Raw genomic sequence first — 18815 nt, 5'->3', positions numbered from 1 at the left:
GGCTCCCTCTTCCCTTCCCCCTAGAGCTCCACCCCATCCCCCCACTTTTGGAAACACTCAGGTAGAGGCCATAGCTACTCTGGTTCTGACCCCCAGTTCTGACGCCCTGGGTGACCCCTTCCAGCCACACTACCCACCCTCCAGAGTCCAACTGAGGCAGCCACAGCTTCCTCCCACCAAGGCCTCTGTCCCCAGCCTCCTCACCAGCCCAAGGCCCTGACTCCCTCATCATCCAACAGCTCCCTAGGCAGAAGCCCAAGGCGATCACAGCAGAGGTGGTGGCCATGTTGGGGGGAGGGAGACACTGAGTGCCTCTCAATGACACCGAGTCCCACTTTTCAGCCTCCAGACACCCCCTGTTATCCCCACCCTACTCTCCGGCCCTTATCCGTTGAAGCCCTGGACCCTTCCTTTCGTCATCTGGGGCCAGGAGCCATTTTACCTTCCTTGTCTAGAGGGAAGTCAAGACCCAGGATTTTGAGCAGCTGTCCCACCGTGAAGGCCAACAGACCTGAGGGTTATTGCACCTCTTTGCCTAGAGCTTCCCTAGTAAGCCCTGGCACCCAATTTCTCAAAGTCCTTCCCCTAAGTATCTCCACCCAGAGCCTGCAACCCAAAACCCTCATCACCCCTTGAAGCCAAGAGTTGAGGAGCCCCTGGTTGGGGCTGAAGTGAAGGTTCAGATCCTTACCTGATGCTGCAAGGCCCAGCGGAGCAAGCCCTGTGCTCCAGGCTCTCAAGTGGGGTTCCCTTCAGGGCGGGCAGGGCTTATAACCCCGAGGCCACGTGGGCCAGATCTCAGGGCGCCCAACGGTCTTGGAGCCCGCCCCCACACCGCAGCGGAGATTAGCGTGCCCCTCCCCTCCCTGGGGAGGACAGACTGACAGGAAACCAGAGACAAGCCTGGGTATTGGCGGGAGGGGGGCTGAAGAGACCATCTCACACACTCTGGACAGGTGGCTTCCGGGACCCCGGGCCTGCCCTTCCCCCATGGCACCGAGTCCAGGGGATGGTTCAAGAGCCTGGGACTGACTCAGGGTACTGGGGGTGACCCTAGGAGATAAGGACTCCCTGTCAGAGCCTTTGGTGAGTGCCAAAAACACAGGGTCCTGAATGCAGCATAAGAAAAAAGGACCTTTTTTTTTGAGCTCCACCCCCATGACCCTAGCCCAGAAAACTCCCTTCCCTTTGGGACAGCAGTGACATTCAGACCAAGCCACGGCTCCTCTGTACGTATTGTCTAAAGAGGCCACAAAGGAATAGATGCATGAAGGGAGGTCCAGGCCAGCACATCACAATATCCTTCACATAGTCAGAGGCTTCAGCACCCCACAAAGCGACCCCTCCCCCAGACCCAGCCTCTGGAAGACCAGGCCTGTGCCCTCGGCACGACACAGAGGTCACACTCGGGCCAGGTGGACCTGTTGGCACTAAACTGGATGTTTATGCTTCCTTGGGGTCCTGGAAGGCCTACAGGGGTAGGAGGGCAGGGCAGAGCAGTGGTGAGGACCAGGGTCTAGGACAGGGCATAGGTGTCATTGGGCTTGGAGGAGTGAAGGGAAAGAGACTCCGAGGGGAGGTTCTGGCAGCCACCGGATGTGGGCACGGGGCCCGCCCACCTGCGTGCCACCCCCGCTTTCCCCATGGGGAAGGCAGGAAACTGCCCATCCCAGGGCCCCTGGCTGGGGGTGGGGAGCAGGGTGGGGGGCTGGGGCACGCATTTTCCCCAAGGTTCTCCAAGCCTCTCAGTGGGCTTGTTTCTGGAATCAGGAGGAATAGATTAGGGGAATGGGAGGGTGGTAGGCGTGGACAAGAATCACCCAGTGACTCCTTCTCAGAAGGCCACGGGCCTCTTCTCTGGGACCCCCATTCAAGGTCAGGCCCACACAAACTTCAGGGAACTCTTAGATTCAAGGGCCAAAAGAGGATTGACATGGAGTAGGGACCAGTGGGGAGATAGATTGCCTCTCATTTTTCCTTCAGGAAAGGCGATCCTCAACCTGGAGAATTATTATCCATCCCAGGCCCCTAAATGGGATGGAGAAAAGGAGAACAGGGCCCTGCATCCACTGGGATCTGAAGAGACAGTGGTGAGAAGGGCAAGCTGGCCAGAAATGGGACAGTGCTCCTTTAACAGACCACCACTGCTTCAGACCCTGGGTGGAGGGGAAGTGGCTGCCCTTGACGATAAGAGGATAAGAATATCAAAGTTGTGCAGTAACCTGAGTTCCTGGACCCCCACCCGTCAGGGCCCCTCCTCCTGGAGCATCTTGCCCTCCCACCACCACCCTGTGCCTAGAGTGCCCCTGGAGCTATCACCTCAGAGGCATGTTGTCCCAGCAGACCAGAGTCACAGACTGGAATCCAAGGGCATGGCTTCAGGGCTCAGATCTGCTATAGACTCCTTCCACATGTTACCTGCAGCAAGTCAGACCTGAGGTTCCCTCCCGGGGACCCACATGTCCCTCAGTCTCCCAGTCCAGCCCCTTTCCTGTCCTGAGCAGGGTGAAGCTGTCCCTGATGCCTGCTCCCTGTGACAACAGAGGCTGCTTTTCTTTTATATGTCCTCACTGCTCAAGGCCAAAGACCACCACTGATTTTTTTTTTTTTTTTTTTTTTGTAGGAGAGAGACTGAGACCCAGCCTGTCTACCCCAGAGCTTCTGGAGTCAGGAGGTTTCTGGAGGGCTGGGCTTTTGCTGGTTCCCATCCTGAGGCTGGGGTTGAAGAGAGGTGGAACAGAGGTGGGGCTCAGTGTTGCTGCACACTGAACTTCTCTCCCAGCCCAGCAATGGCTCCCAGCACTGATGGGCCCCAAACCAGGAGAAACAGGACAGGGCCCAAGACAAAATCAAGGACCAGGAAGGGGCCAGGTCTGAAACAAGGACACACAGACCACAGGAACCACCCAGGTGACTGGAACAGGAGCACTGGACTGGAAGTGTGCTCCAGGCTGGTACAACCCATGTTTGTCCTGCATGACTGAGCAACAGGCACCTGAGGGAAGAGCAGTGCAGACACACACACACACACACACACACACACACACACGGACACAGACACGGACACACAGGGCCCAAAGGGCCCAAAAGATTCACAGTCTCCTTTCCAGAGAAACACAGCGGGCCCAGAGCTGCACAGACATGCTGTGGGTAACAGCCCAGCTCAGGCCCACACACACACCTGGAGGAAGCCCTGCGGCACATCCGGGACACCTGTCTCCTCCCCGGAAACACTCAGGAAGGTTCACTTGGGAATCTGAGGCCAGCACTTGGCAGGGTGACCGGAGGGACCTGGGGATGGCTTCAGAACACAGGCACCTCCGTGTGCGAGGTGGGACTCCTGCTCCTGCCCCCCAGGCTGCCTGTCGCCTCAGTCCACTGGGATGAGAGATGATGGCCAGAGGCTGAGAGAAGAGGTGGTTGAGAAAGGATGCCTCTCTTTGTGGAGGAGACGGGCTGAAGCTGAGTCTTCAAACTCCGCCCCGTGGCAGTAGTCAGGGCTCCTCCAGACACTCACTGGGCAGCCTCGCGTTTGGACTCTGCTAGGAAGTGTCCTCCACAGTCCTCCCCAGTCCCGACACTCTTAGACCAGGGATCATGTTCCTGCTCAGAGGTAACAAAAGGGGAGGAGGAAGTAGAGACCAGGATAAAAGGTGTAGAGGTGGGGCAGAAAAAAAGAAAGCGGACAGCCTTTCACCAGGTGACGGGGCTGAGGCCACCGGGGTCTGGGATCCTGGAGGACTACAGGCTCTCGACCCCTCACTCCTACACGAACCTCGCTGACCTAGGGTGCAGCCATCTTTGTGTGCCAAGCTGAGGCTGCGAGTAGGTAAAGGTGGGCCTGAGGAGAAAAGGGGATGGGACCTGTTTTCAGGGACTCTCAGTCTGAGACAAGACACAGATACATACGAAGGATATGTGAGTTTTATGTGTCGGTGTGAGCGCAATTTGTACCAAAGCAGGCACAGAGCTTCAGAGCTCCTACCTGAGCAAGCACTGAATTTGAGAGGTGAAGGAGAACACACCTCCACACCTCCACACGTACCTACATCTTACAAAATTACGGCAACAAGGGCAAATTCGTCCTGGGTGGGGTTGAGGGGTCCACAGGGCTGCCCTGACCGATGCTGCAGTGGTGACCTCAGAGTCACAGGGGGCCCATCAGATAAGGCTTCCTGGAGAAGGCACGCACAGATGAAAGAGCTTTGGAAAGAGAGGGGATAGGGCAGAAGCTGACTGGCCAAGGGGGAGAAACAGGGGGAAATTAGTCTTTTGAAGGCCTAACACTTGCAGAGGAGAGCAGGCCCAGCAGCTGGAGAAATGACGAGGGCATTGTCTGCACATGAAGGCAGAGAGGAAAACCAAGTCTTCCCTGCAGCTGCTCAGGTCTGGGGCCTGGGTAAGACAGGCAGGCCGAGATGGCAGCCCAGATAACCTGCCTTGTGAGGAGACAACAAGACAGAAGCCACAGGACCTAACCACTCACAAACAGGAAGTCAGAAGGCAGAGCAGGCCCGCCCTCAAGGGAGCACGGGCAGGGGGGATGGGGGGGCACGCCTGGCTACAAAGGATGGAAACTGCGCCCCTAGCATTACAAAATGGGACTAAAGAAAATTGGAGTCGACAGTCCCAAATGTGGGGGCCTTTCACCACGCTCCCTGGAAGGGCTGCTAAAGGAAGCAGATTCTGAGAAAAGGAAGTGCCTCAAGAACCTAAGACAGCTCCTGTCCCTTGCAGAGGTCAACTCAGCACCTAAGAAGGTCCCCTGACTCATCTCAAAGCCTTGGGGAGTACCAGTAGTGCAGAGAGGCCTCCAGACGAGGAGAGTAGGCACGTTTCCCCCTCAGCCCTGTCTGCACTGCCCAGACATCCTGCAGGGTCAACTTCATGCTCTCTTGCTCTACTGGGGTGAGAGGCAGCTGCAATGCACCCTGGGAGGCCAGCTCTGCTCTAGGACAGGGTTCTGGCTCAGCTCTCCAGACCATAGTATTCAAGGCCTTTTAAGCGGCAAGGTCAGGGAGTAGTAACCTAGCCTGAGTCAGAAAACTGATCTGCAAGCCCAGAGAGAGGCAGACGGCAGCCTGAGGTCACAAAGCAAGTTGAGGCCAAGTTCTGGGTTTCTTCCATAGCATCTGGGAAGACGCAGGATGGGCTGGGTAGGAAATAGGGAGTGGGTGTGAGGAAGAAAATCACCCCGACAACTGCTGTGGGAGGGGCCATGAAACCAGATGGCCACTGGGATCTCCCGGGGACACAAGCAGAGAAAGCACCCTCCTGGCTCTCTCCAACACAGGTGCTTGGTTTAACTTGCTGCATCTGCTCCAGATTTAACCTCTACCAATAAACTCTGTGTTCGTTTTGTGTGTGTGTCCCAAGAGCTGGGACCAGGTAGGGTGTCAGTGCCTGGAACTCACTATGATCTCTCATCAGCCTAACTCCCTACCCCAACACCAGGACCACTAAACAGAAGGCAAAACCAGGAGGCAGGGGCCCCCAGTAGGGGCCCAGGCCTCACCCTGTGGCTATTTACAGTAGAACTTTGGACCAGTCACAGAATCTGACCCCCAACACCTAGTCCTTTGTTTATTCACCTATAAAACTGAGGAGGAGGTTGACCAAGGACCTATTTGTACTCTGGAAAGTTCTCAAAAGCAAGGGGGCCTAGGGACCTTGGAGGAGGAAGCAGCAAGGTCTGTGTTCCAAGACCTGCCCAGCTACTGGGTAGCTGATGGATTTCCCCAGCTGGCTCAAGAGCAAGAGCTCCCATTACTCAGAGAAGGCAGGTGGCTGGGAAAGGATCTAGAGCAGAATCCTCCCCTTATCTTGGCTGGGAACAAGGGACAATGGGCTGGGGCGGGTGGGGGGGGGGGATGTTCCTTAGTCCATCTATCTCCTCCTGCCAGCATTCTGCAACCCCTCCCCCCCCCCCCCCCCCCCCCCCCCACAGCATTCCCCATATCCCAGGGACAGCTGGAAAGGTAGAAGGTGAGGTCAGCACTGTGCACTGTTCTGGGCTCACTTTCTTCTTTCACTCCCACATTGCACACACAGAGCTGAGGGGAAGGGTAGCAGCCAAGGCCTCTAAAGAACTTTATAAAACACATTCGGTCTGAATCTCATTTGATCCTCACACTGAGCCAGTGATGTAAATGATGGTATCCCCAACTTAGAGATGAAGAACCGGAAACTCAGCGAGGTTAAGTTTCACCTTCCTGAAAACCAACCAACAGTCTGCATTCCGTTTCTCTCCCCTAAAGGATTTCAATTCAAAGTGCCTCTGAGAAGAACCAGACCCCAGAGGGTTACCCAACAGAGAGGGGAGATGTGGCCTACATCTGCTCACCTACCCAGCCAGAAAAGGGGATTGGAAAAAGCGGTGGGAGGAACTCGGGCAGACGTCCCTGCTCCCCAGGCTTGCGGTTGGGGGGGGGGGGAGGGGAGACAGAGGCTCTAAATGGGTGACCGAATGGTCTACAGAATCTCTCCAACAGCAAATGGCACCCCCAGCCCCTTCCCTGGGAGCCTGTTAGGCAGTCAGATGAGGGAGAATTGGCCACGAAGGCTGGGGCCCCCAGCAGCCACAGCAAGCAGCTCACAGCCCTGGAGCCGTTAAAAAATGACTCAACCAGAAAGTGCGTTTGAAGCGACGCCTGCCAGGGCCCCAGAGCCAAACCTCAAAAAGACGAAGTGAGAGAGAAGAGCCTGTGGGGGCCAGGCTGGGGGTGGAGGCCCGGCCTGGAGCCGGCCTGGCCAAATAAGGGCAAATGCTCCCAGGCTGACCAATGGGGCGCGTGCAACCACGTCATGGGGCTGTGGCTGGAGGGGCGGGGTGAGAGGCCTGGGGCAAAATGGGAGCTGGGGACTGGGGCAGGGGGCCCAGGCCCACCAGGAAGGGTCCAAGGGTGAGTGAGCCTGAGAAGGTGTTCAGAGTCCCTCATCCCCATCCCCCTACTGACGTCAGTAGACCCCCGCCCACTGAAAGCCCCACCTGCAGGCTGGGGCTCAAGGGGGCAAAAGGAAGACAAAGAGGGCCCCCTCACCTCTGCCCCAGTTATAGGCCCTAGGTCCCCATCTGCCATAGCAGAAATCGAGAGAGGCCGTAGGACAGCTGGGCTGACACACCAGTGTAGCCTTATCCGGCTACTGACCTTGGGCAAGTGATAGAACTGAAACTCAGTTTTCTCATCTGTGAAAGGGGAATAATGCCTCACAGGTGGTACTGAGGATCAGAGGCAATAATGAAAGTGGCCACTTTTGAACCTGGTAATTGCCATGCTGATACAGTAGATTATTAGAAGCCCAAAAACTGCTTCTCACTCAGATTCTTACCTCCCAATTGCTGTGAAAGATGCCTTTGCAAGGACACCATGTGGTTCTCAGTTTGGGCCTCTGATGTCTCTAGCAGGGGAGGAGAGGTGTGGAGGTCAGAGGTGTCCTTCTAATCTAAGCCTAGTCCCTCCTGCTGCAGAAGCAGAACGGACACTCTTTCCTCAGGCTCATTCACCAGGGATGTGATGTGCCCACCTTGACCTCCTGCACCCCAACTTCCCTGCCTGGCCCCACTGAGCTCCACACCCTGCCCCCATCTCCCTACTCCCCTGGGATGCAGGGCTGAGGAAGTGAGTCTATTCAGCTGCCTAGAGAAAGTGCCAGTGTCTCAGCTGTCAGCACAGGGTGGGGGCAGCTGCCGGCTTCTACCAGGACCTGTGATCACTCCTTGCCCCAGGCCTCTGCAGCCCCAGTTGGGACCACCGCCCAGGAGGAAAGCTGGGTGATGGCCACCACCCTCTTCCTCTCTGTAGGGTCCTTCTTTCTCCCAAGCACGGATTTGCATTTCCCCCTCTGCCCTCTGCTACTCAAGCCCCCAGGGAGAGGGTGACCGTTAAACCCCTTCCTCTGCTAGTGGCCCCAGAGCACTCACTTCCTTCCAGGTATTTTCCGGGATGGGGGGAAGGGTTGAAAGAGTGGCAGTTGTCAGGTTTGGGGAAGAATGAGGAATCCATTTTGGAGAGAAGCTGGGGTCCCTCCACCCTGGTGTTAAGCAAGCTCTCTCTGCAGCACAAGAGCTCAGTGTGGAGGAAAGAGTGCACAGGCAGGAAGCAGCACATAGGAGTTCTCAAAATGGGCCTGCCAGGCCCCTGACTTCTTACAGGCCCAGGCCTCCATCTGTGGGATGGACCCCCCAAGGAAAGCTTGGGCTTTATGTCCTCTGTCCATGACCCCATGACACCTGCCCTCCACTCCGGGAGGAGTATTGGGAATAGGGGTACCAGAAGTCTGGAGGAAAGAGGTTTTCTGTCACGTTTCTCAGAGGATCTGGCATCTTGGTGCCAGCAGCACAGGGCAGTTTTCTCTGCACTCAGTTCCTGCTTTCTGGGATCTTAAAGTAAAGAGAAACAGAAATATCTGTAGGCAGAAGGCACCAAGCCAGGCAGTGTAGGACATATTAAGTAGCAGTGACCCCTTTGGGGTCAGACTGACCACTGTCTCTGGTGCTCAGTCTTCTCACCCATAAAGTGCGTGTTGGGGAGAGGGGAGCTGGCCTAAGTCAGGACTCTCCCAGCCTTCACCTTCTCTGTTTGATCTGCTGAAACTCTACAGCCCCAAGACTCTGGGGAAGGCCTCTGAGCCCCAAAGGCCCGGCAGGCAGCCATGTGCTTTCTTCCTCAGTCTAAGCCTACTGGCTCACCTATAGCAACTTTTACCAAGTGTGGCTGTCTGTTCTCTTAGTTCAAACAAGACTGGAAGAGGGACAGCTACACATGGGCAGCAGAAGTGACAGCTGACAGGCTGACATGAATCCAAGAGGTAGAAAAATAATCAGTCCCAGAACCATTTCACCACATGATACAGAAATGGAGGTTTATAACAATGACTTTGTGCCAAGTAGAGCTTAAATCACATCCAGAATCCCGTATCCAAATAGCAAGAAAGTATATATTTAAAACACACACACACACACACACACACACACACACACACACACACACACTTTTTTTTTATTTTAAAATAAAAAGCCATGGTGCTTAAAGGAAAATGTTTCAGTTGTGATATGTCTATATATGATAGATGTATTGAAACACACATTGTCCAACAATATTACAGGGCTAACATTCTTGCCACACTTACCTAGAACTAATCTAGAGGTGGACAACTTTGGATAAAGATGATTCCCTAGAATCATTTTATAGTTTACAGCTCTCAAATTGCTTTTACATAAATTAATGTATTTCTCACAACTATCCCAGGATAGGACTGTTGTCTTTAAGTGAACTTTTTACTTGAAGTTAGCATACAAACAGAAAAGTGAACAAACCATGAGTATATAACTCAATAAATTTTCAGAAAGTGAACAAACCTATGTAACTAGCATCCAGATCAAGAGACACTATAACCTACACCGTAGGACCCCCTGGTGTGCCTTCTTCCACCCCCACTTTTCACAGGTAATCACTATCCTGCCACCTAAACCAGAGTTTTTTCAGCTGCATTTTATAGAGAGGAAACTTTGTTTTAAGGCAGTGAAGTGACTGGGAGGCAGGAGCAACACCCCCGATTGGATATATATGTAGGTTTTCATCACGAGTTTCAGTGTCCAGTGGAGGGTGAAGGTGCCATAATTGGGCTGCAGATGAAGGTGGTGGGTAGGAAAAAAGAAGAGGTTGGGGATTATGAGGCACAGGTCAACAGATACCTAAGACCTGCTGGAGTAGAAAAGAAGATGCAGTCAGGAGGGAATTGGAGAAGGGCTGGACCAGTTTCCCAATGTCCCACATAGGGATCCTTGAGTAAATCCCAAGGATCACCTCCCTGGGCCATTTCCCCAGACTGCCTCTTTGGTGAATTTTTGTTGTTTTGTTTTAAGTTTACTTAAGTAATCGCTACACCTGATGTGGGGCTCAAACTCACAACCCCGAGATCAAGAGTCACATGCTCTCTCGACTGACCAAGTCAGATGCCCCTCTGGGGGTAATTTTAGATTTAGGGACTAGAGATATAAGTAGTGGGCATAGGGTGTTTGGGGGATCAATGTGTAGGGACATGTAACTTTCACTCAACAATAAGCTAATGCCTCACAGGTGGTTCTGTGGAATACTCATGAAGGGAGCAAGCCCTGGGAGTCTGGGTGTAACTATGCTGGAAGGAGTTAGAAGCCCTACCTTGGGTGTGGGCAATGTATTTCTTGAGCTAAGGCCCTACTTCTTGATCATGGCCAAGTCACTTTAACTTTGACTGTCAGTCTGTTCATCACTAGGTAAGGATGTTAACTATGACATAGAGGTTTTGTGAGGATCAGATAATGGACACGAAATCCCTTTTGTCAACTGTAAAAAGTTATTTAAATGAAAGGCTTTACTGATCAACATGAACCAGACTTCCAAAGTAAGACATCAGTCTGTTCTTCAACCTGTCTCTTTTATATATACTCACAGGATCAGGTATCAGGGAGGGGGCATGAAGATTGAATGGCAGGTTATAGGGGTGGCTGGGTGGCTCATTCAGTTGAGCGTCCAACTTCGGCTCAGGTCATGGTATCACTGCTTGTGGGTTTGAGCCCCGCATCTGGACTCTGTACTGACAGCTCAGATCCTGGAGCCTGCTTTGGATTCTGTCTCTCTCTCTCTCTGCCCCTCCACCACTTATGATCTCTCACTCTCTCTCAAATATAAAACATTTTTTAAAAAGTGAATGGCAAGTTATGGACAGGCTTGGAGTAAGAAGGTAGTGGCCATGCCCAGAGAAAATGAGGCCAAACCTAAAGAGCCCAGACTGAGCTTAACCCTCCCCAGTTCATCCCCATTACTTTTGGGGAAACGGCTTCTGACCGGAATTTTCTGACTTGTTCTATCAGCCACCAATCACTGCCTAGGGCCAGAGGCTGCATTCAGCAATGCATTGCCACTTAGCCAGCCTAACCCCACAGGTAATAGTGGGTAGGAAGTAGAGAATGAGGAATGAGCAGACAAGGAGGAAGGCAGCCTGGCCACTACTCTTGTCTGACCTGCATCTGTCTTTGTTGAACTAGGGGGGAGGAGCCTTGCTTTCTGAAAAGAGAAGCCAAATTACTGAGCGAGAGGCCAAGACCATAAGTAGACCTCAGGAGTCAGAATGGGGTGAACCTCTGACAGGAACAACGAGCAGGCATAGCCAGCCCTCAGGGACGTGCAACAGGGGCAGTGGCACCAGCACCTGGAACCTCTCCCACATAGCACTGCTCTCTCCCAGGGAACCTTGAAGGATCAGAGATCTCTCTTTCAGTTTCTTTGGGCTCCCTGCAGGGGATCGGACTCTCACACCTTAGTGCCTGTCTGAGCTGCCAAGTGGCACCATCAGCAGGTTCGAGGACCAGAGAAAGCAAGAAAGCCAATTCAGAAGCAGCTCCCAGGCAGGGCCCACTTGGCACCGAGTCTGTGAGATCTGGTTCCAGCAACTGGCCGCCCCTCCCCCACAACCATCAGGGCCTGTGTCTTTCGCTTCCTGCGAGGCTAACAGTTAGGGCCTCAGCTCAGAGTAGGGCTGAGGCAGCCTGAGTGTGGTTATTTGTGCATGGCTCCTCCTGTCTCCCCTCCCCACAACTGTTTCCATTCTCACCAAGCAGCCACGTCCGGGTCAGACACGCAGGACAGCAGCCGGGGATTTCCAAGGGACTTTTTGAGAAAAGCCAGTGAAAGTTGGGTGTTGGCTGCACAGCTTAGGCACTCTTGCTGAAACCCACTTCTTCCCTCCAGAACGTAAGGCTGGCCTCGTGGGGGCTACTTCCCAAGGATCCTTTCAGATTGAAACTGAACAGAAACCGCCACCCCTTGAGCTCCTTCAGTTTGCTGGGCTGGAAAAATCCTCTAAAAACTCAGTTGAAATTGGGGTTGACAGCCCATTCCTTCAGAGCTTGAAGGCCTCAGCAAAAATGGTTGTGGTTTGAGGATCTGTGAGCGACATGAGCCATCAGGGCCACAACCAGCTTCCTTCCCATGGGCCCATGAGAGGACAAGGACAGTGGTACCAAGTCAGCACCTATCCCTCCTTCCCACACATTCCAGGCCACAGGTAACAGGAGACACTGACTCACTAGAAACACCAGGTGGCTAAGATACACAAAGCCCTAGTGTAGGCACCTCTGCTTATGAGTCAAGAGCTCATTCTGCAGTGGTGATTCTGGGCATTTCTCCCACTATTTTGGTTGACTGTGTGCACACTGTATACATTAAAAAAATAACTAATAAAAAGAGAGTAGGTGAATTTTACCTCTTATAAAACCTAAGTTCTAGAATTTTCACATTGCTTCATTTTTATAATCACCACAATACTGAGGTAAACAGGCAGAGTGTTATCATGGTTTTACAGATGGAGAACAAGAAACTTAGGGTATCAAAATGGGGATATTGATAGGATTCTTTGTGGAAATTTAAGTAAATAAGAATTTATGGTAAATTTCCATTCCAAAACAAGTAACTTGTCTTGACCAATAACAAAACCCCCTACTAGGCCAAAGGAGAGAGGGACGGGCCCAACTCCTACAGAGGCATAAACTAACCAGACCAAGACCCAGCAGCCACCAGTCTCCAGTTACAGGAAGCAGCAAATGTGAGTAGGTGGGGGACAGAGGGCCAAGGTTACCACTGACTGGCCTAAGGTATAGGAAGAGCAGCAAAAAGAAAACAAAAAGTGTGTGTGTGGGGGGGGGGGGGGGCGGGGGGAGGAGGGTGTATTAAACATGGTCAATGGGCAAAGAATACTTATGAAGTCTCAGGATTTCTTTCAGGGGACACCTGCTGTGCCAGGTCTAGAGATAAAAAGTCTGCACGATGGGGTTCCCTAGACTCAGGACAGCAGACCTTCCAACAGGACCCAAGGAAGCACACTAGAAAGGCTGCAACTCTGGAGCCTGAAAGATGGGTAATGGAGAGCAGGAGGGCTTCTGCTGCTCTGGGAAGGTGCTTACAGGGTTAACGGGGTTTTACTGCACCCGGGTAAAAGGAAGGAAGGAGGAGGTAAGGCGTCTGTCATGGGCTTAAGAACTTTCCTAGAGATTCGTGTTTATTGGCATTTGACCCAGAGTCTTGCCCATGGGTAGGGGCATAGACCTGGGCTCTGAGTAGGAAATCCAGTATCCTACCTCCCATTCAATTCAGTCTCTGTCAATCCACCAACCCAAACGACCCCCACCAGTAGTCCAAAGGTAAAATGGCCCAGGGACACGCTGTGCTCTCAACAGTCTGCTGAGTCTCAGAACTGGATGGTGGGGAGTATCTGAAGTTCCGCCCCCTTAGTTCCACAACAAAAAATAAACAGAGGCAGGAGGTGGGGCAGAGGCAAGACGCTGGCAGCCATGCATCTTGCTAGGTCTTTATAGCTGTGTCTCTGGATTTGTAGGCCACTCCTCGACTTTTCAGCTCTCGCACGATTCCTGTGGCAGGAAAAGAAACAGCTCTGTGAGGGAGGAAGATTCCAGAGGATAAGAAAAGTCCCTCTACTACCACTTTGTGGGAAGAAACGTGTTCCTAAGCAAAGTGGAGTTCCTAGACAGCTCATCAATGATCCTGCCAGGTTGGCTTGTTACCACTGAAGATTCAGGCAAGTGTCTGGCAATGACTTGGTAAAAATGAGAGAAAAACAGAAGACACATTGTAGTCATTGAAACCAAGGGTTCTGGAGCCGAAATGCCTGGGTTCAAATTCTACCTCCTTACTTAACTAGCAGGTGACCTTGGACAAGTTATTTAGCCTCTCTGTGTCTCAGTTCCCTCACAGAGGTGTGAGGACTAGCGTGCAATCACAACAAGGACTTCCTCAGAACTTGGCACAGTAAATGAGTATCAGCTGCTATTATGATTATTATTACCTTGGGGTAGGCGACCAGTGACTGACACTGCATACACACCCGGCTTAAAGTTACCTAAGAGAGAAGAAAAGAGATGGCAGTGAGAGTAAGTTAAGTCTAAAGACCAAATGGAGGTTTAAGCTCAAAACCAAAGAAATGCTGCAGCGCCGCGAGAAGAGCAATCACCTCTTTTGGCTACAGTGTAAAATGACAGGGGACAGGACACTCTCATCTTTCTCACTCTGAGGACACGTACCCAATGATTTAAGACTCCCCCACTGAACCCAAGGGACAGAAACAACACAACTAGGAGAAGGAAAAGGAGAAGGGAGAACTTACTGACTCGCTGCCACTTAGACACCCAGCTGTCCTCTGGACTCATCATCGCAATGATTCTGGGAAAGGGAAAGAAACAGAAGTCAGGCTGAGCCTTGCCCACTAGAGAAGAGCGATGGAGGAGACTGCCCACGTTACTCTGCTACAGGCCAGCAAAATTTCCTCTGGGAGAGGAAACACAGGAAAAAGCCAAGTATTGAGTCTCTGCTAGAAAGCAGGGGAAAGTGACTTCTAATGCTGCGAAGGAGCTGACCAAAAGTTAGTACTGAAAAAGTTTTTTTGCCCGCCAATCACAAGTCAGTCATCATCCCCAAAGGATTAGCTTCACCAGGCTCAAAAACATCTTTAGCCCAGACTCCCTGGGAAACCAGCTCTTCTGATTACAACCAACATGACCACTAGGGGGCTGGCCTTAATGCAAAGGCAGAGGGTCAATGAAAAAAATGGGTCCTCCTACCAGAAATAAGTTAGACTGGGCCAAGATCTGCCTCTAATGAGCTGTGCAGCCTAACACACATATGAAACTCAAAGACCAAGCTAATACATGAAAAGCACCTAGCACAGAATAGGTGCTGAATAAACATTAACTCTCCTTATTATCCTAATAGTTTTTCCTAGGATACCTCTGATTCTAGAGCACAGGCAACAGAAAGGCTACTGAAGAGCTAGAAGCCTGCCTTTTGGGCTTGACATGTAAACATCAGGTACTTTCAGAAGCTTACAGAGGTCATTTCTGCCATTTGTTGATTCAATCAAATGCTTAGTGATTGCCTATTGTGACAGGTCTGTTCTAGACACTGACATTTGTTGATTACCTCCTCAATAACCATTCCCTCTTCTCTTGGAAACAATCTTGGATTCTTATTTGGGGGGGCCTTCCTCCCCATCCAAATCCTACATTCTCAGTCATACACTGAGTGGAACTGATCCCATTCTCCAGGGTGGTTACGCAGGGTAATACTTGCCCGGGCCTGGCAGACTGATGTGCAGCAGACACATATGCAGGCCATTCTCCTGACCAAAACTATGTTCTCCTCTGTCCTTCACAACCAATCTTTCTAGCCTTATAGTGTCTGTTACCCAACCTTATGATTCAATCTAAACAGAATTCCCACCATTCTCCAAACATACCCTAGTTTTCCCACCCCTGATTTTGCTCAAGTCATTCCCTTGTTTAGAATGCTTTTTCTAAAATGCTGTCTCACCTCACTTTCCTCAAAAAACCTATATTTCTTTAAGAGCCTGATTCATATGCTATCTCCTCTGCTTCTGGCTGAGTTCATCTGGCCTTCCTCTGATCTCCATTAGCCTTTGATATACCCATTCTCCAAAACCTAATATGCACAGGGAATACACAAATAACTCCAACAATTCAACAATAAAAAGCCAAATAACCTGATTCAAAAGTGGGCAAAGGACCTGAACAGACATTTTTTCTGAAGAAGATACACAAATGGCCAATCAGTACATCACAACTGATTAGCGAAAGACATCACCAATGATTAGGGAAAGACAATCAAAACCACAAAGAGATATCACTCCACACCCAATAGGGTAGCTTCTATCAAAACCAAAACATAAAACAAAAAATAACAAGTGTTGGGTAGGGTGTAGAGAAACTGGTGGTGGGAATGTAAAATGGTGCTGCCACTACGAAAAACAGTCTGACGGTCCCTCGAAATACTAAACATAGAACTCAGCAATTCCACTTCTGGATATATATACCCCAAAGAAGTGAAGGCAGGGACCTGATCAGATATTCATAAAGCCATGCTCACAGCAGCATTATTCATAACAGCCAAAAGACAGAAGCAACCCAAGTGTCTATCGACACATAGATAAAATGTGGTATATACAAAAATGGTATTATTCAGCTTAAAAAATGCTTCTGATATGCTACAATATAGATAAACCTTGAAGACATTACACTAAGTGAAATGAGCCAGTTACAAAAGGACAAATATTGTATGATTCCGCTTATATGAAGCACCTACAGTCTACTTCAAATTCAATCGCTTCTCGGCCTTTTGGCTAAGATCAAGTGCAAATTCATACAGAAAGTAGAATGGTAGTTGCCTGGGACTGTGCGGAGGGGGAAATGAGATGAAAAAAGTTCTGTAGATGGATGGTAGTGATGGCTGCACAACAGTGTGAATATACTTAATGCCACTGAATTCTACACTTAAAAAGGGTAAATTTTCTGTCACACATATCTTACAACTTTAAAAAAAAAAATTCTAACATGCAAAACTTTACACTGCATCTCTTACTAGTAAATACATCACTGTGTGACTCTTGACATCCTTCACAGCAGCCAACACAGTACGTTACCTGTAAATGGGAGTTCTTTTATTCATTTGTTAGCAATTTTGTTACAGTGCAAACAAATAATCGAAGGGACTGAAGATTCTGACTATGCACATGCATGTGTAGGAAGTAAGATTCCATGACAACATCTTTTTTGCCCAATTCTTCATGTTTCCTTAAAGGAAATCAAAGAAGGGATGGAGTTGGCCCCATCTTGAAGGTTCAGCAAGTACTGGGTTTGAGCCTAGTCTGTGTGTAAATCTTCAATTGGCCTGGAGACCAAGAGACACTTTAAAGTATCTCCTGAACCCCTCAAAAATACTGCCCTTTGGCTCCTACCTTGGGGGAAAAATGGAGACCTGGCTACTTATGTTACTCTCACTTCCCTTTCTCCCCATTGGACAATCTCACTAAGGGAAAATTTTTCTTACAGGTTCTCTTAGACATATCTAAAGGGAACAGCTTTCGGGCAATAATTTACCATTACTCTAGCTGACCTTCATCTTCAGAAAGGATCTTCATGCATTCAACAAACATTTATTAGCCATTTGCCACCTTCCAGGCCCTGTGCCAAATCATGGTGCACAAGATAAACACAGTCCCTACCAACAATGAGCTGACCGTCTTTAATGAAGAACTGTACGGCAGAAACATAATGAAAACCACACACACAAGTCATTTTAAATTTTCTAGTAGCCATGTTTACGAGTAAAGACAAAAAGATGAAATTAACTCCAATACCATATCTCATTTAACCCAGTATATCCAAAGAATTATCACTTTGGCATGTAATTAATATTTGAAAAATTAAAATATTTTACATTCTTTTTTTTCGTTCTAAGTCTTGTCAATCTAGTGCATATTTTGCAGTATGAGCAAACCTCAGTTTGGACTAGCCACATTTCAAGTGCTCAATGCCACACATAGCTAGTAGCAACTGTACTGGACAGCACAGGACTACTATGTCTCAAAATAACTTTGAGAACAACTAGGATTATGGTCTCAAAAGTCTGCCTCACATTTACTTGGTGGGGTGGGGTGGGGTGGGGGTGGGTGTAACAAAGGACTCTAAAGGGGCTTACCCATCAAAGGAAGAACTGGTGCAGTCATATACCATCTCCCGGTTACCCTTCATCTGAAGGTATGCATCACAATTGTCACATCCGTCATATTCAAACTGGTCTATAGTCTAGGAGAGGGAAAAGAGGGAGAAGGAGTAAGCATAAACAAGGCCAAAAAAGGAAGTAGCTTTCTCCATACTTCTACCTGGTCAAGTAGAAGCCTCCCTATGTTGGCTCTGTCTCATCAGATTCCCCACCCACCACTCCCACAGCCCCATTGCTAAAGTTCCACCCTCACAGTCCTCCCTCTCTTATTACCAGCTATGTTTTACCTACTCTTTTCCCTAGTCTCCTCAGGGTCAGGCATCCTCTCCGACTACTCCCTCAGCTGCAGATCCCCACCCTCCTCTGAATCCCAGTGGCCTTCGGCTTCAACAGAAGTTCACTGAATGTCTGTTAACGATCAGACCCGTGTGCTGAGGATTCAACGTTTATTTATTTTTGGGACAGAGAGAGACAGAGCATGAACGGGGGAGGGGCAGAGAGAGAGGGAGACACAGAATCGGAAACAGGCTCCTGGCTCTGAGCCATCAGCCCAGAGCCTGACGCGGGGCTCGAACTCACGGACCGCGAGATCGTGACCTGGCTGAAGTCGGACGCTCAACCGACTGCGCCACCCAGGCGCCCCTGTGCTGAGGATTCAAAATCATGTAAGACTGCCTGCGTTCCTCCCGACTTAAACAACGGCCTCCAGCAGCTTCCCACATCCCCTGCCAACCCCCGGGGTCCTGGACCTTACTTTTCCCTTCGCTATCCCCCAGCTCCGTTCCACCTTTTCCCCCACCTTGATACCCCATCGCCCCTACAACCGCCTCCCCGAAGGACACCTTGACCAGAGAACACAGCAAACAAGCCCGTAGATGCCGTAGGTCCTTCGGCACCGTCTCCAGGGCCATCCTCTCCGACAAATGAACAGCAAAGATTTGGGCCACGGCCTCCTCAGCCGCAGGAAGTAAACAGCGATTTACCCAGAATGCCTTCCACTTCCGGTTTCCCGCACTTCCTGTTCCGGTGTGGGGAGCCGCGGATTCACGCCTCTCTCTCTCCCCCGCCTTCCCCCCCCTCCCCCCCCCCCCCCCGGTCAAGGAGATGGTTTCTCCCGCCTGGAGGCGGGGCCGGCCGGGAGTCACCTGGGCCGGCGCGCGCACTCGCCACCTGGGCGGGCGCGAGGGCGAGGCCGGGAAGGCAGTTGCGCATGTGGGTAGGGCCCGTGGGGGAGGGGTGGCGCGGCTG

General features: G+C 50.9%; 1 protein-coding gene across 1 annotated transcript; it reads right to left on the bottom strand.

Moving 5' to 3' along the window:
- Positions 1 to 13001: 13001 nt before the first annotated feature.
- SUPT4H1 (SPT4 homolog, DSIF elongation factor subunit) lies at positions 13002 to 18547 on the bottom strand. The gene is made up of 5 exons (XM_045488238.1): positions 18410 to 18547; positions 17544 to 17650; positions 14158 to 14213; positions 13840 to 13893; positions 13002 to 13405 (listed from the first exon to the last, which is right to left on the bottom strand). Exons 1-5 carry the CDS (start codon positions 18476 to 18478, stop codon positions 13338 to 13340), a joined length of 354 nt encoding a protein of 117 aa, XP_045344194.1. The 5' UTR covers positions 18479 to 18547; the 3' UTR covers positions 13002 to 13337.
- Positions 18548 to 18815: the final 268 nt, after the last annotated feature.

The sequence above is a fragment of the Leopardus geoffroyi genome, chromosome E1, assembly GCF_018350155.1.
Source record: "Leopardus geoffroyi isolate Oge1 chromosome E1, O.geoffroyi_Oge1_pat1.0, whole genome shotgun sequence".
NCBI classification, from domain to species: domain Eukaryota; kingdom Metazoa; phylum Chordata; class Mammalia; order Carnivora; family Felidae; genus Leopardus; species Leopardus geoffroyi.
Note: the sequence above shows the minus strand (reverse complement) of the source record. Positions and strands in the feature narration are given on the sequence as shown.

Excerpts from the sequence above, each read along its gene's own strand:
- SUPT4H1 (XM_045488238.1), bottom strand. The coding sequence starts at position 18,478 with ATGGCCCTGGAGACGGTGCCGAAGGACCTACGGCATCTACGGGCTTGT. Across the intron at positions 17,651-18,409 it reads TGCTGTGTTCTCTGGTCAAG|ACTATAGACCAGTTTGAATA; the intron begins GTGTCCTTCGGG and ends TCCCTCTCCTAG. Across the intron at positions 14,214-17,543 it reads ACCAGTTCTTCCTTTGATGG|AATCATTGCGATGATGAGTC; the intron begins GTAAGCCCCTTT and ends TCCCTTTCCCAG.